This window comes from Toxotes jaculatrix, chromosome 4, assembly GCF_017976425.1.
Source record: "Toxotes jaculatrix isolate fToxJac2 chromosome 4, fToxJac2.pri, whole genome shotgun sequence".
Taxonomy (NCBI): Eukaryota; Metazoa; Chordata; class Actinopteri; family Toxotidae; genus Toxotes; species Toxotes jaculatrix.
The window spans coordinates 5440551-5466411 of NC_054397.1; the positions used below are offsets into that span (position 1 = coordinate 5440551).

The 25861-nt window shown below is 41.8% G+C and overlaps 1 protein-coding gene across 1 annotated transcript; it reads left to right on the forward strand.

Annotated features, from left to right (window-relative positions):
• Positions 1–3020: 3020 nt before the first annotated feature.
• Positions 3021–25607, forward strand: radil (Ras association and DIL domains). The gene is made up of 22 exons (XM_041036292.1): positions 3021–3146; positions 6152–6256; positions 6524–6638; positions 7334–7838; positions 10345–10452; positions 10981–11096; positions 11223–11405; positions 11488–12007; positions 12053–12190; positions 12927–13057; positions 13835–13872; positions 14027–14178; positions 14344–14456; positions 14750–14866; positions 15929–16052; positions 18305–18477; positions 18921–19071; positions 19853–20079; positions 20648–20984; positions 22575–22714; positions 23201–23340; positions 23627–25607. The coding sequence occupies exons 3-22, from the start codon at positions 6555–6557 to the stop codon at positions 23724–23726; spliced, it is 3597 nt and encodes a 1198-aa protein (XP_040892226.1). The 5' UTR covers positions 3021–3146; positions 6152–6256; positions 6524–6554; the 3' UTR covers positions 23727–25607.
• The last annotated feature ends 254 nt before the right edge of the window (positions 25608–25861 follow it).

Here is a 25861-nt window from a genome sequence, read left to right on the forward strand (position 1 = left end):
AGTTCATTTCAATTTTAAGTTACAGTATTTCTGCAGGAATTTGCTTTCATTCCAATGATCAGGGGTTAAATTACTATTCTTGGAGATTTCTCTCTTTGTGGTGCACGTCCAGATTCAGTGTTCAGAAGCTGAATTGAGGGGCATTGTCTTATTGTCAAGAGGAAGACAATGTTTACAATTAGCTGACTTGACTATCATGATTAGTTTTAAGACATCATTTAAAGTATTATCATCATCATTAACAGAAGGTGTTATATGGTTTGATTATATTTAAGAGGTTGCAGCATCAGTTACTATTCCAATTCAGAGCTCTAGATAGTATTATTACTGTCATTGTTATTAGTTGTGCTATATACACTGTAGTACACTGTATGGTTTTAACAGCGGTTGCTTCAGTCGGTGATTTACTGTGATTTCCAAATCAAGCATGTCTGTAGAATGATGTTTTTTATGTTGAACCTACAGATATTCATGGTTTTAGTCTTGAAGACTTTACCTGTGTGCTTCCACCTTTACTAGGCTCTACTCAGTAGATTATCAAGAATATTTACTGAATTCTAATAGTTTACTGTTGTTGATTAGGTTTAGTAAGTGAAGATGTCATCAGTACAATTTATACAGTATATATTTATCAAAGACGTACAGTATATGTTGACTTCATCTATATTTTCTTCTAATGTAATTATAGTGTTAGCTGATTATCTTTATCATCTCCATCCTAAACGAACAGGACCCACTTGATAGAGTTTGTCAAAGCTACATGGTTGAACCTCAGAGGGGAAAACTACTGTCTGATTCAGCACTGCCAGAAGACTGACCTACTGCCGCAACTGATAGCACACTACTACCATATACGTCTCACACTTGAAAGGAAACTGAAGCTATAGTATTGTTGAACAATCTGGCCCAATATTAAGGCATCTCAGGTGTGTGTGTGTGGGTGGTGGGTACGTGTGTGTGTGTGTGTGTGTGTGCGTGCGTGCGCGCGTTTGTTTGTTTGTTTGTATGTATGTATCCTATAGTATCTGACTCCCATGAATCCAAAGCCTCCATTCGGCTGAGTCTATGTTTACACGTGAACGCATGTACCTTGATCACATAAAAAATACATTTGACTATGTATGTGTTCTCTTAGTGTTCAACTGTATGTGGTGGCACATGGTGTATTGGACAGGCTTGTGTAATATGATAAATGTGGCTAGAGGACCAAAAGGTCAAACCGTCTAGGTGTATTGATAGGTGTTTAAAGAAAAAAAAAAAAAAAGATTTTTTTTAAACCTCTGCTCCTGTTTAACATATTTTCAGTACAGTCTGTCTCTCAGGATTTGGATCATTTGGGCTTAAAGGCCTGCAAAGCCACATTCAGCAGCCACTAAAGCTGCTGTGGTTGTCCAGGCGCTGTCTGCAGCAACGAAAATGATCAAATAGCTGTGAAGCACACAGCTTCACTTGCTAACACACATCCCCAAGTCGGGCAAGAGCCCCAAACATTTCCTACAAGCTTTACCAACCAGCATATGAATGCAGAATTATATTCTATGGTCCTAAAATATAATAATGTAATGACATCTAAAAACACCAAAATTCAACCAAATCCATTGATTAGTTTTGATTAGAGATATTTTACCAATAAACACACCAAAGTTAACAATATCCTGGGGGGTAACACAAATCTTTGTTTTCATCAGTGGTTGCAGTTTATGTTTTTACTCAGCAGGGAGTGGTAGTTTAACATCCGAACAAATTCTTTGTCACAGATGGCTGAGAATTACTTTTGCCGCTCCGTGGATATCTCAGTTTGGAGTGAAACTCTTGAGATATATTCTCAAATTTAAGAATATCTTTTGGTATTCGTATTCTCACTGTTTACTTGAGCCTCTGGGACAAACCAAATGATTGCGTTTACTATGATGGAAGACTCAGAAAGTTATATCACCAGTATTTATACTAGTTCCTCAGTCAGGTTTGGCCACATAGTATTTGAGAATTTGATGTGTGTCTGTCATGTCTTGGTTATAATATGTGTCTCGTCCAAACATACGGTGCCCACCTAACTTTATATAGAGCTCTGTGGTTTTATATACTCTCCATGAAACCTACATGGACCCTGTGTACATTGTTTATAGACGCTCTGTGATTGTGGCTCTGTTCTCAGTGCTGCTGGTGATTTCTCCCCAGTCCTACATGACATTATTTTACCCCCATATCCTTTTTGTCTCTCTCTCCAGATTTCATATTGGTTTTTGTGTCTGTGGTGCTTTTGTGCTGTGATAAGCCTATATGATGCCAACAATGCTTTTATCTTTTCTATTTCTCTTGTAATAAAAAAAAGCTTTTTTCATGCAGTATATGCCAGGACTCAGCATTTTGTAACGTTTCACCTTTTCAGATATTTCGCATCTTTATATTTGATCATACAATGAAATATAAAGATGAAATATTTGAGGTCTAGTTATTTTCTACAATGCAAAATGCATTGTTGACAATATGATCTGCAGATGTATCTAAACTATATTTTGGTCTGAATGTTTTAACCCTTTTCAGCCTATTTTCATTCAAACTTTCATGCCAAAGACTCTAAAGTGAATCAGGCAGAGGGGCTTTATTTGATTTTGATTCACACAAACCAGAAGGGGAAAAACTTAAGTTACCAAAAAATAATGCCAATTTAAGAGTTCTAAAACTTTAACACTGAACAGATCGGTCCTCCGTGTAACAGCGCCTCCATGCAGAGCTCGTACCACCGGTGCCCGCCAGGCGGAGTCGTCTCCGTTCACTCGGGTGCCAGAGCAGGTGCGCCGAGGTGAAGCAGCGCGGACAGCTCGGGTGTTTCCGTGGCGGCTCGGCAGTGAACCGCTGTGAATGTGGGAATGCGGTTGCCGGAGGCAGTAGGCATTGCTGGACACTGAACACTCGGCGGAGATGTGCGTACAGAAACAGGAGCACTCAGCGGCTGGCTGTCGTCCAAGTTAACGGGCTGTTTTGGGGATGTGGGTGGGAGCCCCGGACGGCTGGTTGTCGCTCGGAACAGGGGCATCTGGGTGTTTTTTTTGCCCCGTTGTATTTTCTGCCTTGTAGGGGAGACGGAGCGAGAGACGAGCCGAGAAGGATTCCCCAGCACTATGGAGCCACGCATTGCAGGCAGCGTGAGTATTAACGCAACAGACACCCAGGAGAGTCCTCAGGGGACTGGGCTTGTCACTGCTGGAATCACACCTTAACTTTTCCAAGACCTGTTTTTTTATTTGTGCACAGGCGCGCCACATGTTTAACCACCCTCATAATAATAATAATAATAATAATAATAATAATAATAATAATAATGTAAAAAACAGCATTCTTTATTTCATTGTTGTTGAGTGTTGCTCAGGTGTCGAAACAATGTGCAGGCTAATTGATAATTCATGTGTTGAGAGTGATGTGTGATGAGCTGGTCTACAATCATTAGGAGGCCGGGGCTGGTAGCTTTTAGTGCCGCGCCTGGCGACTCATCAGCGGATTATTTCTGAAGATTTTCTCCTGCCTTTTGTTGCTACGGCGGTTGCTACTGACGACCAGAGTCGTAAACAGACGGACGGACACTAAATAAAGGGCAGACCCGTAGTAATCACAAATTCTGTTTATTATTATCTAGCCAGTTATGGGTGCCTTACTTTTTCCCAACGCAGCGTTTAATTCTGACCTTCTCGTAGCCTAGACAAGGACAGACAGCAAGTCAAAAGGTGCTGGAGAAGTTGTGGTGTCTGTGACATGGTCACCAAACAACACACCCTCCCTGGGTCACAATACACAACCTACAAAACACAACCTGAAGTCAGCGTCCGATTCGCATCGTCAGATTCTGCAGTAAAGGGGAAAGTTAAGGGAAACTTGTCAGCGCGACCCATCCTCGGTTTTTTTTGCACCTCTTAGTGTTGTGAAAGCCTGTTTTAAATTTTTAGGTAAAGCCTTAACACTGCCTGAGAGACCTTTCAAATCTGTGACACCGTTTTATTTGTGACGATGCAAAAAGAGATCTCACAGCTGTTTCCACTCTTAGATCATATTGGACCAGGTGGAGATCTTAAAGAACTGTACTTATTAGTGGTTTTTGATCTGTACCTGATCTAGTATGGTCTACATGTGTCTTTTGCCTCTTTGGAATAATCTAGTCCAGATTTGACACGTCTAAGTGTAGTGTTTTTTAAGAGAGACCTGGTTTAGTGTGGTCAGAGTGTGAAAGAGCTGTGAAATCTGTTTGCATTTTCACAAACAGAATAAAGGTTTCACAAATTTGAAAGTGGATTAAAAACAGAGGATCCGTTGTTCAGCACTGTAAGTTAAGTTTCCCTTAATTTTCCCCTTAACTGCAGAATTGGGGACTGCGAAGCGAAAGCTAACTTCTCAGCATTGTGAATTTAGGCCTCTCTCTCTCTCTGTCTTTCTGTGTGTGTGTAGGTGCAGGAGGGTTTTGTTGCTCCCAGGATTGAGTTAACTGTGGCCAAGTAGCCAGATTACTGTGGATTAGCGGGCATTTAAAATAGTCACGTTATCCCCCCAGTGCTTGCAGAGTCAGCTAGAACAACACCTTTTAGGCCGATTGCCAAATATTTGCTGAAAAGAAATCATACACTGTAAAAGTGAACAACTGCACGAGGTGCAGTCGAAACACACTGCATGAGGTGCCGCCTTCAACTGCTGTCAAGTCTGCTGCTGCACTGGCTCTGAAATGTTCACACACTGTTCCTAATGGAAACTGCATTAAAGGTCTTCATCCAAAGAGTTCATCCAAAGCCAGGAATGAAGTGTGACTCACCTTCTGTAGGGACATGGACACGAAACTGACCTGTTTCTGGAGGTAAACATGCATGACCTGGATGCAGGCAGACATAGGGTTTATCCTTTTTATTTATGCATTGATTGTTTAATCAGTTTTACCTTGTTATTGATTGCATTTTTACAAGAGAGCTGGGAGGAAAACTGACAAATGAAAGACAAATCTAGCAATTCATACATATAATGCTGAGCTGAGCAGGGATGAATTGATCTGTTAACAGAAAAAAAAACAATTTTGATGATCATTTCATCATGAAAGTCATTTATCAAGCAAATGCCAAATATTTTCTTATTTCAGAATCTCAAATGTGACAATTTATTGCTTCTCTCTGTTCTGTATCACTGTAAACTGAAACACTTTGGGGTTTTTGGACTGTTGGTTTAACAAAGCAAGATATTTGAAGTAGTCACCTTGGGCTCTGCTAATTTGTAGTTGGCGTTTCTCACTTTTCTCTGACATTTTATGAGCAAATGATGAATTGATTTATTATGAAAGTGCCAGATTTATTCATTGATTTTTAAAAAAAAGTAATTAGTTTGAGCCCAAGAATATATGCAAGACAGGTCCATGAATCACCTTAAAGCCAAAGTGAAGCACAGAAAAATCTAAATTGTGCATAAAGTGCATAGCTCTTTGCCATGTCCTAAAAAATGTATGAGATTTGGTATCATAAACACTGGATTTGAAAGTAAGCACAGAAGCAATTATAAGGTCCTATGTTCCCATTGTTGGAAATAAACCAACTTTTTGAATCCAACAGTAGTGGTGAGCTCAGAACTTTTAAAAGACAAAAGGTTAATTGCATCCAACAAACTTGTTTGCAGTATGGGCATATATAATAGAGCTGCAACAACTCGTCCATTGTCAGAAATTTAATATGCAACTCTTTTGATAATCAGTAGATCATAATGTCATTTTTTGAAGCACAATTCCAAATATTTGCTTTGCAGAGGTGAATGTTGTAAACTGAATATTTTTACTTTTGAACTGTTGGATGGACAAAAAAATCACTTTGGGCTCTAATTGAATAGAGACAACTGGAATTTTATTTTTTTATCTCCAGAGTTGTCCTGATCTGAGGTCCTCACTATCTAGGCCCAGAAATCAGTAAATGGTTCCAGCACATCCAGGTGGGGAAATGTGTTTGGCAGGTGATAAGATGTTCATCTGCAGTTTTGAGTCTGGTGTGAAAACAGCTTAGCTCGGTCAAGACATCATTAAAAAGCTAAAAGCCACAGCAGTATTTTCTGAAAAAAACTTACCTCAGTGATCTCAGTAGTGACCCTTCAGTTTTGCTGTAATCTGACATTAATGTCGTCTCTTTTGTTTCTCCAGTGTGAAAGGTGACAGTGAAATGAAATGCAAAACATCTGACCCTCAATTCTAAACCCTTACTTGGTGCTGCTGCACATAGAGGTGACAATACATAACTGCATCAAGGTACTTTCCAGACACACACGTTCACACAGTTTTTGTTGTTAATCATGTGTTTATGGTGGTCACGTTTTACATTATAGATTTAGAGTAGATTTTCTTTGCCTTCCAGATCTACAAATGTTCCAAAAGTAAGTTTAATATGTAGCCGTGTCCATTATCACCTTTTATGCATGTGCTTTTTAATGTGTGTATGTTTGTAACCTCTGTAAATATTTGAATCCTCTATGGTGGATTCAAATCAAGCATTTATAATGTGTCCTTGCTCACCAGTTGTGGACCCTGTGAAGCCAACAGCAGCATCATGTTCTACGGTTCTTCCTCTGGGGCCAGTATGTCCCTACCATCCAAGAGCCGCCTGAAACGCCAGAGCAGGACCTTCACACAGGTATACATACACACACACAAACATACACGCTGCCATTCTGATCTGAACTCTTCCAATCTCAAGACACCAGCCTAGCTGAGTACAGGTCAAAAAAGTTTGGTTTTATTTACTGAGGTTGTCTAAGATGGATAATTCACTGTAACCGTGATGTTCGAGGTATTATGGCGTTGGTCGGTCAGTCCACTGCTTTGATCCATGAGTGCCATGGTTTGATTTAGATTTGGATTTATGAACATTGATGGTGATCAGAGTATGAATCCTACTGACTTTGGTGATCCTCTGACTTTCCCTCTAGTGCCACCATGAAGTTGACGTTTGTGATTTTGAGTGAAATGTCTCAACAGCAATTGAATGGATTTAAATGACATTCATGTTTGCCTCGGGATGAATTGTAATAGCTATGGATCTTCATCAGGTCAAAAATTAAATGTTGATTTTCAGTGCTGTGAGGAATAAAAAATGCATCCATCTCCAGTTTGTTGGGGTGGTGGAAACGACAGAGATGGATATTTCCAAACCTTGGCAAATAAAATCAAAACAATCTGCACGGCTAGACACCATGAGAGGCAGATGTTTTTTGTGACTGGGCTGTATATTTGACCCTTTAATATACAAAACAGAAAACATATACTGTACATAATGTCTGTGATACTATGGCCTGACAGTACATTCAGTATTTTCTGTCTGTTCACCAGGTCCTGTACCGTACTCTGAGTTACAGAGACCGTGTTCCAGCAGAAACTGGAACAAACACCCGTGGGGACCGGCGCTCAACAACTGAACCCCCAGAGCGACCGGCGGACGACCCAGCTGAACTCTCCACACAGAGCTCGGCCCCTGGCGTGCTGAAGATTTTTGGAGATGAAATCTGTGCTGGTGCCAACTACAAGAGCGTCCTGGCCACGCCACGGTCCAGTGCGCAGGAACTGGTCAAAGAGGCACTCGAGCGTTACTCACTCAACAAGGATGCTGCCCACTCTTATGTCCTGTGCGACGTTATCGGACGCTTGGAGGGGGGAGGTGGGATTGGAGGAGGCGGGTGGCGGACTGAATGCTTGCGTGCGCTGGGGGACAATGAAAAGCCGCTGTTGCTCCAAGAGCTGTGGAAGCCCCGAGAAGGACACGCTCGCAGATTTGAGCTGCGCAGGAGAGCAGAGGTGGAGGAACTCAACGCCAAGGAGAAGGATACCATCACTGCTGGTGAGCACACACACAAACAAAGGCACATAAACACAAACTGACACACTCACGCTTGTAGATAGACAGGTACACACATACACAGACACACATACACACACAGCAGCTGGTCTAATTCCCTTCCTTTCCTAACATGTCAAACTCAGCAGAAAAGCACAGCTCGTTAGCTCCTCTGCAGTGAGGGTGTTTGTGTGGAGGTGTGTGTGTGTGTGTGTGTGTGTGTGTGTGTGTGTGTGTGTGTGTGTGTGTGTGTGTGTGTGTGTGTGTGTGTGTGAAGATGCAGAATAGGAGTTGTCAGTGATAATCCTGTAGAGAAGATATTATTTCTGTGTGATTGCCAGTGTTTGTTTTATATGTAGCTGCTGTCCTGTGAAGACAGTGTTTCATCTGGGTTTCTTTTAGAGACACACACTCACGTGCAGTTGAGCACTTAAAGAGACACACACACACACACACACACACACACACACACACACACACAAACACAAAGGCTCACACACAGACAGTGCAGTAGAAATGCATGGACAGCTGGTCGATTGATTGAGTGAAAGCTGAATCCTTTGCAGCCAGAGGTGTGGATGGGTGTGGGCTCTCTGGTGTTTTTATGAATGACACATTCCTACTACAGTGAGGAGATATCGTCTTCATACCAAAGTACCTGCACATAACTGTACTGGCTCACGCCTGAACTGTGTATTCTCAAATGATATTGCAGTTTCCGTGAGAGATTGTCTCTGCTTTGTGGATCAATAGTTAATGTGTAAACAAATTGGACAAAAAACAGGAAAACATCTGTCGTGGCCTTACATCTGCATTGCAGTAATAGGAATCTGTATCTACATGAATGTGTGCCTCTTTAGGAACCATGTCGTGACCTTTATGTGAAATTGGTTTACTGATTGATGAAAACTTTGCCATTTACACACACATGAACACACATATCCCACTTTGTGAACAATAGTGTGCAGTGAGATGGAGAAAGTATTTTCAGCCGCACAGAGGTTGCACTTTGCAGCAACACCAAAATTTCTCATGAGGCATGTTTAGTGGTTGCTATGTCAACTTCTGTGGTAGCCAGAGAGTCAGTCAGAAATCTCTTTTACTGTTTTTCATTGCTGTATGGTACAGCAGTAGAATTTTCAGACAGCAGAGAAGACAATATTAACCAACCTGTAAAGAGGAAAGAAAAAAAAAAACAAACCCTGAAAGGATAAGGCTGGTGGAGCTACGTGTTTTTTCACATGGTCAACGAATGCTCTCCGACTTCTCTACACTGTCTGTGTCACAAATATATAGTGTCATCACACAAACCCATTTGGAAAGCCTTTTTGGTCTGTTCCTGTGAAATTTTTAAGTTTCTGCAATTTCTTGAAACAGCTGGTAAATGTAGTTCTTGGAGAACTTTCCAAAAAGAGGTAGATTGTGAATTTGTTGGGGACTATTTTCAGCTGCAGGTTAACACACACTTTGGTATGCAGGTGAAGTATTTACAGCGGGGCGGTGTGTGACTGCAGTGTTCATTCTATTTTTTTTTTTTTTTACAACATTGGACGGCACAGAGGAATGCACAATACCAGGCTCTAGCTACACAGAAAATATTGGTTGGATCAGTTCATTGTTGGTTTTGGTATTTTAATTGGATTTGTTTAGAAGAAAAACAGATTATGACCAGCCTTCCATCCATTTCATTAAAAATATTCTACTTTACTGTGCTTAAAAACATTGCAAATACAATTTCACAGCTTATACCTTTCTGTTTAGTATCTGAAAATATTAACAAAATATAATCACAGCACAGCATGCCTTCTGGGATAAAACTGCTTTATTGAGTTAACTAATACATATTAATATACACATTTTCATTTTCACACTAACCCTTTCTCTATTGTGTTATAGTGTTTACAAAGCTCACATACCCTGGAGTCTCCTTTCTCTCTTTTCTGTCTCTAACTTGTCCTTTTTCCTCCCCTTGGTTTATGTGTGAGCGTGCATGCGCATGTGTGATTTGTGTGTGTTCTCACAAATATTTTTTATTACGAGATAGCACTTTAAAGGTACCATAGGATTTTCATGAAGTACACGAACACATCACAGCCAAGTTAATAGTATTATCATCTATAACTGATACATTCTACATCGCCAAATCTGCTGGTTTCTGTCCCACCTGCCGGCTCACTGGGAAAAAATGTCAAAATCAAAGACAAAAACACCTGAATTGACTCACATACAAACACAAAGAAGACCAATTATTACTGTTATTAATTTGACGGTGATATGTTAGGAGGAAAATCCTGTACCTCACACCTTTAACCGTGTATCTCTCTTTACCAACTGGTGATGTGACTCACTTGAAACACCACAGACCCTATTTGCTCCACAGTGCATGCATGTCTTGTGGTGTGCGGATGGTGTGTGTGTTTATGGGGGTTATTCTGTGCTTGGTGTTTTGGTGAGGGGGTGTTTTCTCAGTCTCCCCCCCGCTTTCCTAATCCCACCTACCCTGCTGTAGGGCCCAAAACCCCCCAATTCCTGGCGGCTCTAATGGGTCGGTCTGGGCTTGGCAAACACAGGAGCTCCCCCCTACGGTCTGGTCGAGTGGTACAGTCCAGCTCTAAAGGTGGGGACTGGCCTCAGGTAGGGTGGATGTCAGTCATTACCATGGAGACCACCTTTACCTGCGTTGTCACCAGCGCCACTCCCATTGCCAGTGATTCAGACAGTGTGAGTGTATGTGTGTAAAAGTGTATGAGCCATCGCATGGCCTCAAAATCCTCAAATAGAAATCATGAGGAGCTGCTGAGTTCACCTTTCATCAGGCTCACTGTTGTCAGCCACATGTGCTGCTCCATCCAGCACCATTTACTTCATCTGACTGGTTTTACTCAGTTTCCACTCTGTTCACACATGACTGTGCCTGAGAAGCTACTTTATCCAGATGTCACTCATCAGTCAAACATACATGCTAACAATGCATGCCACGTTTAGGTCACTTTCTTCTTATTTTCTTTTCTTCTGTGTCCTCAACTCCTCTTTCCCTGCTCCACCTCTTCTTTTTGCTCCTTATTATTCTCCACCCGTTCTCCCTCTTGCCCTTCTTTCTCCCTCCTTGTTCTCTTGCTTGCTATTCCTCTCTGCCTCCCTGTAGATATTAATGCCCAAGCTCGTAAGCTCCAGAGGAACAGGGCGAAGGGGACACTGACCCTGCCCCGGTCCAGCAACTCATCCTTCTGCCGCAGCCTCAGTGAAACCAGCCTCAACCAGGTGGGGCCTCCCTTTGAAGCCTAGTCAGGATGATTGATTGTTATTATTCGTGAGACTGTTATCAGCCTGGCTTAAATCCCAAATGCTTGTGTGTTTCTGTGTGTATGTGTGTGCATGTGTTTTCAGCTGGGAGTAGGAGAGGAGCCCAAACGTTATTACTCCACTCTGCCAGGGCCCTTAAGGGGCAGAGAACGTGAAGTGGCCTCGAGCGGCCGGAGGAAAGAGGAGGGGAGTCAGGGAGGAGGAGGGGTGAGGCACTCTCTGTACCAGTCGCCACATCTCCTGCTGCTGCAGGGATACAATCGGCAGGTGAAGATAGTAAAGAGGTTCATGTGTTTTGTTCCAGACATGTCTGATCACATTGTGACAGCACTTACGTTGTGTGTTGAAGGACTGCCTGGTGTACCTGCTGAACAGAGAGCAGCATACAGTTGGTCAGGAGACTCCATCAGCTCGCCCCAACATCTGCCTGTTTTCTCCTGACATCCTGCCCCTCCACTGCCGCTTGCGCAGAGTGCCCGCACCCCGTCGGCATGCCAACAACAACAAGGGTGAAGAGCTGGCGGAGAGTCAGCGGTTCTGTGTTGCCGTTGAGCCTGTGCTCCACGCCACAGTTCTGGTGAACTTTTCCCGCTGCGAGCGCTCCACCACGCTGCGACATGGTGACCTCCTCTCCTTCGGAGCGCATTACATCTTCCTGTACAAAGACCCCACGGGCGCTAAGCCTCTGCCTGCTCAGACTTTGGCACGCCTTCGCACCCTGGGGCAGCTTTACGATGCAGGGGTGGAGGAAGGAGAGGGCGGGGCTCAGACTTGTAAAATGTGTGGTACTGTGCTGAAGGACAGAGCAGCGCAGGTATCGAGTGTTCCAGCAGTCAGACGCAGCTTCAAACCTCACCTGGTGAAGCCCCGCAGCGGGGGGACAACAGCAGGAGGACCCCTTAGTTTGTCAGGAGGGGAAGGAGGTGGAGGAGGTGGAGGAGGAGGAAGAGGAGGAGGAGGAGGAGGTCAGAAGAGGAGGTTACAGCTGGAGTTTGACCAGGCTCATGAAGACCAGCTGTTGAACAGAATCGTATCCCTCATAGAACCTGGAGGTGTGTGTTCTGATGTACATATAGTAGAGAAAATAAAACTTCAGACTTAACTCAATGAAGTATTCTTAATCTCTGTTGATGTACTGCTGCAATTAAAGGCTCATTTTACCCAAATTACAAAAATCATCTCTAGTAGTACCAGGTTTTACTGGCCTAATTTTTTAGATCGGTGTATGACATTTCTTTTACCACAGCAGTACAGAGGAGGTGCATGGAATCTCATTTCTGGTGCTCAAAGCGTTGAAAAATTATATTTTTAAATGCGTTTATTATTACAACAGTTGAAATTTAGGCCAGAAACATGAGCTACAGAACCACAAATTGAGTTCTGGAATGAGGCTGTCAATAAAATACACAGGTGCAGTTCATCATGCAGAGATTTGGGCGCAGTCACCCTGTAGTATTGAAACCAAAAAAAAAAAGCAAAAATGGTCAACAGAGCATTAATCAGTGTCTCCTTCCTGACAGTAATAGTCCCATTTCATCAATCAATTTTCCTTCTGTTGTCAAAGGTCATAGATATCAGGTGAATATATAATAAATCCATGGAAAAATGAATGAAAATTTCCCCAGCAACATTTCTTTCCAGTATCAGTGTCCCTGTTACCCTGGATAACCCACAGCCCTCTCTGTCAGCTGTTTTACTCTATTTCTCAGCTAGAAGGTAGTTCCAGTGAAACTTGTTAATTTAAAAACTGGGATGAACCGATGCTTCAAATCTGTGTCTTCCTTTTAGGAGACGACCATAAGCTGACACCAGCCTACCTCCTGTGTCTGTGCATACAACACTCTGCCTCAACCTTCCCACCTGGGAGTTTTGGAAAACTGCTCCTCAAGATCGTTCGGCGAATCCAGACCATTGCATGGGTGAGTCTCTGCTGTCTGTCTCTCTCTTTGTCTTTCTGTCTCTGTGGCACTTTGGTTTCTGATTAAGAAGACCTCATGTGGAGAGAAACCAGTCAGCCATGTCAGGTCAGGTGAATAGTTAAACAGGGTTGCATTTCACATGTATTGTACTGTCGTACTGACATGCAGACACACAGCATTCTCCTCGAACTATACTATGAATTTTTAGTTTGGGGAATTTGAACTTTTTCAGGCTCAACTGACCAAACCATCTTGCTTAATCGCCTTGAGAAGTGGGTCAGCATCTCTGTTTCTGCCCTTCTTTGGTTCAGCTTCCGCTGCTCATCTTACATGTGGCGTGCCTGTAAACTGTATAAAGCCACAATGCTCAGTTTTAGTGTTATCTGGCAGATTCTGACACAATCTCGACCCGCATGTAGTTTTGTGAGTCGACAGTAGTAGTATATGGGATTCTCTTTATAAAATCATGTTCCTGCTCTTTCTCCTTTAGGGTGTTTTATTTTCTAAACGTATACAATTTATATTATTGGTAGTGGTCTCTGTTTCAGATCAGGTTAGTGTATATTGGTATATTATATGGTATATTCAGGCCAATAGGGCGTTGGGTATTTATCAACGTGCGTCACTGTGAGCATGCAAGGTTTTGTAAATATGATAGTGGTATTTCGTGCTGCAGGTTAGTGATAGCGTCATGAAGTGTGCTTCTCCTACGCACATCTTAAAAGTTTAATGAAGACCTAAATGCAGTGTGTGCGTGCGTGTGTGTGTGCCTTTCAGGAGAAGACAAAGGAGCTGGCTCAGAAGCAAGCTCAGCAGTGAGTATTGTTTTCCAACTTGTGTTAGACAGAAAGAGAGCATGTGTGCTCATGTTCCATTTTTGCACCATGTGCGTCGGTGTGTTCAAGTGTGTCAGTATGTCTACCTCACTGCGTTTAACCCTCCGCTGTGTTTGTGTGTGTGTCCATGTAGCCAGGACCCGGCCTCCCTGTCTCTGCTCAGTATCTCAGACTTGGTCCCAGACCTGCAGACCATCTTCTTCTGGATGTCCAACTCCATCGAGATCCTCTACTTTATACAGCAAAGAGCACCAGCATACACACACACCATGGAGACACTGCAAGGTACACACACAAACGCACACAGTGTGAATGATGAACGTGGAAACAACTTGGCTGAAGAGTCATTACTCACAGTGCCATGCAGTGGACACTGATACAGCTACAACACTCCCTCTCTCTCACTATATATCTCTTAAGTATGTGTGTTTCTCTGTCATCTGTGTGTAGGGTCAAAGGAGTCGTTGCTATCGGCGACCATATCAGCCAATGAGGAGTCAATGACCATCTTGGAAGAAGTGATCATGTACACTTTCCAGCAATGTGTCTACTATATCACCAAGGTAATCCGTCACCATGGCAACAATGCCATCTTCTTAAAGATCACAACAGTTTTTTAATCTTGTTTTTAGGTTACCTTAATAATAATAATAACAGACTGTCATTCACACAGAAGACCTGGCTGAGTTGTCACACACACACACACAGTTTATGACTACATGTTGTAATAATATGATTAAATTCGATGTTATTCTGCAGTTTCAGGTCACTTTAATCATCACACATATCTTTGTGGGTGTGTGTGCGCCTCTGTGGCTGTACGTATGTGTGTATGTGTCTGTCTGTCTGTCTCCAGGCTCTTTATGTAGTGTTACCAGGTTTGTTAGACTGTAATCCATTCCCAGTCGACAGCTCTGAACCCTGCTGGAAAGGAGGTGTAGGGTTTCCCGAACCTGTACGCAGGGTCCTGCAGGTAAACACACGTCTTGTTTTGTACTGTATTGTAATGCATTTAGGGCTAATAATTAAACAATTACTTGCTTAATAAGTTATTCAACTGATATATAATTAATTGACTGCAAGTTTGGTAATTGATTCATTTTTAAGTAATTCATCAAGGAAATATGCCAAACATTTTCTGGTTAACATGAGTATTTATTGCTGATCTCAGGACTGTATTTTGGACAAAATGAATCTGAAGACATCACTTTGGGATATAGTGACAGGATTTTAATACAATTTTTGTTTATTAGAAAGTTCACAGTAAAAATGTAATGATTAGTCATAAAATAATCAATAAGTTGTTCTATAAAGATGTTCTATAACTGAAGAGAATCAGGCATGTATTACAGAATTTAGGAAAGATAATTTTAAGAATAAAATAACCTTTAACAACATTAGAATGCATTCAAACTTTTTTCTAGGTTGAATTTCTGAAAACATAAACATTTATTAAATTTGAATTCTAAGATCAATCTCAGGACTGTTTTATCATGGTTAAGTTAAAGAGAAAAAGGTTTGTTGAGAATGCAGGCACAAGCATTAGCAGACATAATCTTGACAGGACAAAATTACAATATTTATGGAACAAAGTGGAAAGTAACTGTTGAATAATCAGTAATGTAGAAAAGATCACTTGATGGAATCTGTGTTTCTAAACTGGGTTAATCAGAAATGCAGATTGTCTCTAAATTATAGTGCTGCACCTGAAGGTATAAACAGAGACACACTGGCAGAGTGGGCTGTTGACGCCTCTCTTTATTTTGCTTCATACAGCAAGAAATTTTGTCTCATATAAGGTGACGAATATCTGCAGTGGTCAGGACAGCCAGACTCTTTGTTTCTTTGCCACATTGTTTTCCTATCATGAAACCATGTGTTCAGACTTATCACTTGTCTCACGGTAACTGATGAAAATAGATTTAAAATGCATTCTATGAGTATTCAATTGAACCTTTCTGAAATTTTCTTAACTGCTAATGGCAGTCAGTGCTTATCTATATATATATGTGTGTGTGTGTGTGTATGTGTGCAGGTGTTTCAAAATGCCCAGGAGCTTTTGCAGGGCTACCAGGTCCACCCGGAGATCCAGGCTCAGATGTTTGCTTACCTCTTCTTCTTCTCCAATGTGTCGCTGTTTAACCAGCTAATGGACAAAGGTAGGGCAAAAAAAAGCACACACAATCACACTTTTCTTCCATTAGGCCTCCCCCAGGATTTGTACAGTTGTTAGTTATGTGACAGAGAGAGAGAGAGAGAGATGGTGTGTCCTTGTGTCCTTGTCAGCATTTTGACAGAGACTAACCCAGATTTGTCCTCAATGCCCTTCTCCTATCTGCATTCTGTCCCCCCCCCCCCCCCCCCCCCCCCCTCTTACTCCTCCTCCTCCTTCTTGCCTTCCTTCCTTCCATCTGGCCATCAGGGGGTGAGACAAAGAAGAGGAGAGGTAGGATTGGATGGGGAGAGACAGGAGATAGAAGGGGAGGGGGTGAAAAGGGCAGAGTGAAGGGTAAAGGGCTGGAAGGCCATTCAGTTGTTGTAATGACCTTGCTAATAGTCTATTACCTTGTCTAAATACAGAAAACGGTCATTTACCGCCAGCTATGTCTGGGTGTCCAACTACCCATCACTTCCAACCTCTCCACAGCCTCCCTTTATATCTTCAGCCACACGCACTTATACACAGTTACACACACTCACGCACATGCCATATGTCTTCATTAGCCAGTGGAGACAGGAGAGATCACATGTCTGGCAAAAGGAGAAGGAGAAATACCTTTATATTCATGCAGAGGTTATCTGCCCACCCCACCCGATCTCCACCTCTCTCTCTCTCTCCTCTCTCCCATCCCGTCTGTCTGGCTGTTTCCTTCTCTCCCTCGCTCCCCTTTTTTGTCGCTCATTGATATTTCAATGCTGATGGTGTCCATGGTAACAGTGAAGTGAGTTTGTAGCAGGTAACGCTGACGTTTGCATCGGGCCCTTTGCAACTCGCGCACTCACATTCAGCTAACGACGACACACGCACACTCATACACATAAATACACTTTTAGCCCGATATTATTTCAACTCAGGTAAAAAGACTGATCAAGAATATCAAGCTTAAGAGATGTAAAGGATGGTGCACATGCACTGCTCTGTGCTGGGATTTGCTTGATGGTGTGTATGAGTGTGTTGTGACATCTTGCACCCTGCAAACAGATTATAAGGGATAGGTCTTTGTTGTTTGGACTGCTCGTTTGACAGTGTCCAGTGGCTTTTTCTGTGTGTAAGGTGAGTGTGTTTTTGTAAACCAGCTGCTATGAAGCGTTATGACACCTTTGCTAAGAGGTTAAGTGATGTCTCGTCTGTTTGAGTGCCTCACTCATAGATTACTGTATGCCTAGACATAATCCTATTACTCTGTGCATGTGTGTGTGTGTGCATCCAAAACATATGGCAGAAAATCTGAAAGGTTATGTGTGAGCTGTCTTAATATAATGCTGCCTGCCTGAAGGTTCCTGTTATTTCTAACTTAATACTAAACCAAATTTCAAACCTAAGTACTTTTTTAGTAATGACCAAAATTTATCAGTAGCACCAATAATTATAACTGTCAAGTATTGACCTGGCATTGATTGTCTGACCAGATTCATTATCTTGTTATATCAAGTTATATATAAGTTATAATTTTATCCCCAGTTATAATTGGCCGATTAATCAATAATAAAAATAATGATTAGTTGCCTCCTTACATGAAGTAGATGACAGTTATTCTGTTTGTGTGGGTTGACAGGTTAAGCGGGAAGAGTGTTTATATTGCTTAGGGCTGGTTGTACAGTTGGAATTGTACATGGTCTATTTAAAAAAAAAAAAAAAGGTACCTAGCTGTAGTCCAGTTGTTTGTCATTGTTTGTACCAAAGCCCAGCAGAGGCCTGAGCACACTTTAGGGGGTATTTCAGAAAGCTTAAAAAGGCATTATGGCTGCAGTGAGGTAATGCACTGACAGATTGACAAACTATGGGATGCCAGCTTGACAAATGCTACGTTGAGAGTCATCGCCAGCTTAACTTACCATAAAACTTCTTTCAGTTCTTTGATGTGATACGGAGAGAGAAAGGATTAGGCAGAGTGAGGAATGCAGGCTGTGTGCTGGTTTGTTGTGCAGTAAAACACAAACCCGGTCAGCTGAGCCCCTCTGCAGTAGTCGATTTGTATTCTACGAGGAGCAGGCGGCTGGTGGCGGTTGCTATTGTTTCATTGACTTCAATATCAACTTAATTAAAAATTAATGTCTCTATTGCTGTACAATACACACAGAAACATCCATGAAACACACACAGTGTCTTTTACTCTGCCTTTCTCTCAGATGTTCAGACAACTGACTTTGGAGTAGAAATTTACTGCAGTGTGTGTGTGTGTGTTTGTAGGTCCGTCTCGAGGGTGGTTCCAGCGGTCCAAAGTGCTGCAGATTCAGGCGTGTTTGCGAATGGTCATGGAGTGGGCGAGCAGGTCCGGTCTGGGACATCTGGCTGACAAATTCTTCACCAAACTCAATAGCGCTATTTCAATACTGGCCACAGCCCCACAACAGCTCACACAGGTAACACACACACACAAACACAACTACAATCTTATACAGGATTTTTCTGTTTACGTTTGTGTTTGTGTCTCTTTTTTTGTGATAATTACACATTGCAAGCTTGCACTAATTTGTTGGCAATACCTGAAAATAAAGAGAAAAGCTTACTGTATTAAGTTTCATCAATCCAAACAATGGAGGCTATCAGTGACAAATCCTGCAGTCTTAAATTAGCAGAGAACAGGATAAGTTGATTGGCTGAAATCAATTTTCAGACGGTCAGAACAGTTGGTCATGAAGCAAAGTCACTGTGATCAGCTATTGATGGATAATGTCCCTGTACTACACAGTCAATAACAACATGCTACTGCCCTTGACTACTTAGCTGTAATACAAAAGGATCTCCCAGGGCTTCTGACTCATTTTTCCTTGAATTCTTTTCTTCTTTTGTTCCCTCTCTGCAGCTAAGTTGGCGAGCGTTGTCCAGTGAGCACCCGACTCTGAAACCAGTCCAGCTGCACAGGATTCTCACTCAGTACCAACTCACAGCAGAGATCAACCCTGTCCCAATATGGCAGCCCAGCAGCGAGGACGAGGCTTACATATACAGAACAGGTACATGTATGAATTTGTAGATGGGAGTGTGAGTGACTTTGACAAGAATTGACAAAATTAGTGGCAACACAAAGCCCTTGTGTTATATGTTTGGCCTGCAGGTACAATATATATTTGCCTGTGTCTCTGTAACTCATTTTGGACAATTATTACAGCCCAAATCAAACTGAAGGTTATCAGTCTCATTGTTAAGTGGCTGTTAAGTGACAGCTTCTTTCTGGAGGGTGCTGGTGAAGATTGAGCACAAACAATTACAGATGAATGAGAACAAGGATTGATCGCTACAATCAACGTGTTAGTTTGCACTTATGTTACACACTAACACGTAAACATAACAGTTGTGTTATGTTTACATGCACAGTATCCTGGCTTTGATTCATATCCTTGTTTTGGTCACAGATTTCTGAAACCTGGATATGGTGCGTAGATTTCAAACACATAACAGTGATACTTAAAAAACCTAATCATAACCAGGATACTAGTCTGCTTGTAAACACACTGCTAAAGCATACATTTGTGTCTTATCTAACATTTGATGTCCCAAATTTACTTAAATAGTACACTAACTTCATTTAACTATAACTAGCAGCCCCAGTTAGCTTTAAATGACTTGTAGACAGTGGATATAAAGTCATTAAGGAGTTCTGTGTGTGAAAGCTACAAAACAGAGAGAGTGAGAGGCTGATGGAGCAGCTGTACATCAATCCTGGATCAGGCCTTTAATGATGTATACATGAGTGTGTGTGTGTATGTGTGTTAACATCAGTTTGTGTGTGTTCAGTGGACCTCCTGGAGAGCTTTGAGAACCACCCTCCCATAGTGCTGCCCAGCGCCGGCTTCAGAGTGGACTTGGACAGCGAGTGTGTGGAAGACAGCATCTACAGACAGCTGCTCTACATCCGCCACTACCTTTGGGGTCTACGCACCAAGACGCAAACACACACCAGCACTCCCAGCGTGCACACGCACTCCAACGGAACCAACACAGCTGACTGGCCCGACATCCAGGTCACAGGACTCACACACACACATATACCGCATACTGTCAAATACACACACACCTAGCAGTAATCCAGGCCATGTGCCTCAGCAGCTGTGGTTGTTGAGGAGTTCCTCATAATCCCACAAATGAAAGACAAAAACCCTCTACTCCAGCCAACCCACACACACACACACATACACACTCACAGAAACCTAGACATGGTTAAATCATGGTTAATCTGATTAGTCTTTAGGCTGTCTAATTAGTGGGAACGGCTGACTAGACCATAATCCCTAGTGTTACTGCACCCTCATATGTACACATACATGCGCTCACAGAAACACATACGCATTCACAAATAAGCCAAATGATAAATTTGTCCCTAGAATGATTATACATTCAATTTTGAATTATCTCTAATTGAAGTGTTGCATCTGCGAACAAAGCTTTTTGTATACTGCAACAAAAATTCTCTACGACAGACAAAGAAAGACAACAGGAATATTTATTTTCTTTCTATTTATTTCCTTTGCATCTGTGCAACTTTAGACCTCGTACTGTCTTCTTAAGTCTTTCTGTTCCTTCACAACACAGAGGGAGCTGCTGCCTCCGGCCCACAGCAGTCCCCGCTCTGGGGGTCCCGGGGACGAGGTGATAGCAGAGTCAGGTGAGGAGAGAGGACGGGACAGACCCTCAGCTCAAACACATACTCACAGCCTCAGAAGGAACGGCACCGCTCACCACCATCGGACAGTAAACCCAGACCCATCCTGCCTCTTGACCCCTCCCAACACCCCGCTGTACCCAGAAGGAGGAGGAGGAGGAGGGCCTGGGCCAATCATAGGCCCCAATACTCAGACTAATGGCTGCACGAGCAGAACTGTGACAGAATGTAAGAAGGCCAACGGACTCATCACCAATGGACTGGAAGGTAAGCTGAATTATATACAGGAAGTGGACAAAATAATAGGAACACATGAGCAGTATAATGGAATCCCATACAGAAAGAATCTACAGCCACAGCACATTGTAAGGATCATAAAAGTAATATTTTTTTAGACCCTTTGTACTAAATCACATATGACATGGTGTTTTTGTCATTTTGTCCACCCCAAATGTGCAGCTGAAATTCTAAACCTTGCAGTTCATTACACACCATATTAGGGATTCACTGATCCATTTTTTTTTTCCAGTACCGATTCAGACACCTCACCTCAGGGTATTTACTGATACTGAGAGCCAGGATGGTACCATAGCTCTCTATGTCCCAAATTTAAATTATATCACTTCAGGGAACCCACTGAAATAATTTTTATCATCATGACTGAATGAACAGCATTAATTTAACTGTATTTAGTATTAATGAGTTACATTATGTCCACTAAAAATTAATTACACTGTTTTGGATCAATGTATCCCTACACAGTATATTATGAGTACAAAATATTCAGTATACAGAGTACATAAATTTCAGCGTTGCACATTTAATAGCATAGTCTATCGTATAGGTAAGATTGAAAGTGTAAAGTGAAAATTCCCACTGGATGGACATATAGCAGAAATGTTTACACTGTGCTAATAGATACTGCAACATTTGACATTTGCTATTCTGTGGCTCTGTATTTCTGTCAAAGATAACAAGCAAAGACATACTTTAATTAGAACTGCAGAAAATTAGTGGCATTATAAATTCACTTAAAGCTGTAGTGATGAACCCACAAAGAATTTGAGAAAGCTTTTCAGGCTCATGCATTTGGTTTAATAACACATTTTCTGTTTGATTCAGTCTGAGTGCTCTGAACAGCGTTGTTTCCAGCTGCAGGAAGCAGTTTTTTTTATAAAAAAAAAAAAAGAACTGTTAAACCCACTGTATGCTATCCTCTGGGCACTAGATGTCAGGAAAACAAATTTAGCAACTAGAGAAGAATGTTGAACATGTGTTAAACACACATCTTTTTTTCCTAGCCTGCTGCTGGAAGTCCAACCAGATCAAGAATGAGAGCTAACATTAGGTTCATCACATGTCCAGAAATATGATTACAATTAGAGATGAAGTTGCTCTCTGTCTGCAGGATGTCTAAGTAGTTAATGTTAACCGTTGTAACTTTATAAGGTAACCATACAATATGAGTTTTGTGACTATTTTGGAGTTTTTCTGTCCCCCAGTTGCCAAAAATCCACGAATGCAGCTCTAAATTTACACTGCTTCTTGGTGCAGGTTCAGTGTAGTTCTGTAGCTGAAATGCTTGAGCTAGTTGATGAGTTGTGAGCTGCCCTCACATGACAGCAGCATCTCTTGTGCTGTTTTTACCGTGCAGTGAGTGTGACATCTGCAGGCTCTCGTCAGAAACACAATTGCGCGTTAGATTAGCTCAGTAGCTGCACCTCTGCATGTGTTTCAGTATCTGTGTGTGTCTGTTCTGCACAGCAAGACCTCTTATGTTTGTCCAACCCCATAGCGAGACCCTGTGTGTATGTGTGTGTGTGTTTTTGTGGATTTGGGTGTCCGTGTCCTCTGCAGGGTGTATTAGTGGGTGTGAGTTTCCTTTCCCTGTATCCTCCCCTGGCGCCCCTCCCCTTCCTGATGACTTGTGTGTGGTGTTTGTAGTGGAACTGGACAAGGGACCCTATGGACTGGGCATGGGACTCATAGATGGCCTGGTGAGTAGACAAGTTAAAAACAGATTTTGTGTTTTGTCTTACCTGTCAGTCCAAGTTTCAATAGTGTGTTTTTGTCTTTGTGAAACACTTGGTTTACTATGTTTGCTACAAGAATAAGTAAAAAAATAAAATAAAATAAAATTATATAATTATATAATTATATATATATATAATGTAGTATCAGGCTTATACCAAGGCAACAGCTATGCTTATGCTTCTATTCATTTGTGAAAACTTTGTTTATTGTTAGATTCAGTCTCAGAGAATTAGTTGCACCTCTGCATGTGTAAAATAATTCATAATAAAATTTGATAATCGATGGATGAATTCAAGTAAAAATGCCAGTTTCTTGTTGCTTCACTACAACTATGTTTGAGGTGTTACACAGTTTAAATGGAGACATGACAGCTAAAAAGTTTCGGTTTCAGTTACCTCTACACCCACACATGCATACTGTACTCACACTAACACTTCTCCCTCTTGCAGCACACTCCTCTCAACGCTCCTGGCATTTACATCCGGACTCTGATCCCTGACGGACCTGCTGCCTCCGACGGCAGACTGAGGATCGGAGACCGCATCCTGGCAGTGAATGGGACCAGTCTGATAGGAGCAGACTACCAAAGGTACAGAGGACGTTCAGTGGTGCTGTCTCTGCCTGTAACAATGCGCTGGTGGAGATTCATGATGCTGCTGGTTGATATTGACATGAATGACAATGAGTGAGCATTCTTCTCACAATGTTAAGCATACCCATTGCTGTCAGCCTTTTAAGCCAATTGATTTCTTTGATTGATTGGTGTGAGCCCAGACAGTGATGCCTCTTCATCCATTCTCTGTCTCTGCTGAGCTTCATGTAACTAGATTCTGTTTTTTTCTCTCTCTCTGCTTCCTCCTGTGCGCTTCACGCAGCGCGGTGGATCTTATTCGTCTTGGAGGAGGTCGACTACGTTTCCTGGTAGCCAAGTCTGACCCTGAGGTTTCAGAAAAGATCAGTGCCTCCTCCTGCTGACCACCTCCATGGCCCAGCTAAGATGCATACACACTACACGAGAGGTGGGACAGTGAGACATACAGATGTGTGCACTGATGAACAGGGTACACACAAACACACACCCGTGCGTACATACGCCGCATGAAATATGAATGTGAAACCCAATGTCAGCACAGCACAAAGCCAAGCAATCGAGCTGGAGATAACGCTCCATGACTCCACTCCACAGCTGCCAGACCTGCCTCCCTCATGCTGACTCCTACAGGGTCTGTGTGACAGACAGAATCTGTAACCCACCACGACATCAAAGGAATATGCTGCAAGGAAAGTTGCCTAATTAATCAGCGTTTGAGGTGGGCGAGGTCTAACCAGCCTGTATGCAGTCTGATATGGTTTGAAAGCACAGTAGATGGTAGGGTTTTAATTTCTCATCAGCCAGCCCTTAGAGCATGTGCGTACATTGGACTTTTTCCAACTGTATTTTTGAGTAATTTGTATTAGTAATTCACACATTAAGTAGCATAGTAAAATAGCTACCCAGCTCTCAGACAAAAGGATTCTGAAACTGTTGGACACAAACTGAAAATGTACTTCACACGTGGAGACAACCTCAGTGAAAGCTGAATGTCTTACATGGTGCTTTTAGAGTGGAATGTTTTATAAACCTGTTTGTTAGCGACTCCCAAAGCATTATAACTGTCTGCTCTTAAACAGACTTAAAGCATTGTTTATGAATGTTGACTTTTGTACTGGCAGGCAGAGGAAGCAAACTCAAGAATGTTAAGACATACAACCCAGCTCTCCTTTTTCACATTTAACCTCATCATTGAACTTTACCGCCACTGGAAAAAAGATGAACTCTCGAGGCTTGACACACACACACAGCAGATGTGCAGTTGTTGTGGGACATTGTTTATTAATTACCGGATCATCAACACATCATGCTTCACTCCAGAGTTTCTGGTGCACAAGTGTGTATAAAGCAACTGTTTTCTTGTGAATATATGCTGTATGTATCTGGTTAAGATGTAAATAATTGTTTGTAATAATATTTAACATTTGGTCACATACTGTTTGGACAAAAGAGAATCTGCATTTGGGGAAATCAGTCAAGCTTTTTTTCTGAAACGTGTAAATTCTGAAACCTACTGATGGGGAAAAAAGAAACTGTATTTTCTGGAAGGAGAGAAATATAGTTGAGGTTTGTGTAAGTTCTAAATATTATTCATTTACTTTAAGTCCAGTGAATACAAAGGTTGTGCGCTGTAGAACTGCATACTACTGTTCACACAGGTGGTTAAAGGGTCACTACACCTACACCACAAAGAAATATGTATGTTGTCACTTCTAGCAATATAAAACCATTCAGATTTTGGTCCTTTTTTTGTCCAAGCTTCTGACGTATCTGTTGAAGAGATTTCTACCTTCAACAAATGCAGTGGGGATGAATGGAATTTGTTTGTGGAGTACTGAAAATTTATATAGAAAACATTCAACAGCAGTGTCCCCATTACACCGGATAATCTACCAATTTAACTATGGTTTTCATGGAGACTATTTCTTTTCATGGAAAGTCATAAAGTCATGAGGTTGAAAAGGTTGCTGATGAATTTTCAAGTAACTTAAGTATGTGAGCACAAAACAACAAAATTCCATTCATCTCCATTGTATTAGGGCGGAAGCACTTAAATCTCTGGCACATCTAAAAACCTAAAGAAAAAAACAAAACTTTGTGCATGACTAGATACAGAACTGTACTGACCCTTTAAATTAGGGATGCACCGATCCACATTTTTTCACTTCCGATCCGATCCCGTTACCTGAATTTGGATATCTGCCGATACCTATACTATTCAGATTCCAGAGCTCTCTTTGCTTTAATATTATCATTATCATTATTGTTGATTTTATATGATGCTGTAATAAATCCAGTGGTGGAACGTAACAAAGTATTTGTACTTCGTTACTGTACTTGAGTATTTTTTTACGTATCTGTACTTTACTTAAGTAAAAATAATAATGCATACTTTTGATTTTAATCCGTTACATTTTGCAGCAGTTATCTGTACTTTCTACTCCACTACATTTCGACAATTTGTGCCGTTACTCGTTACATGTTATGAACATAATTTCCTCAAAATCTTCCATGAAAA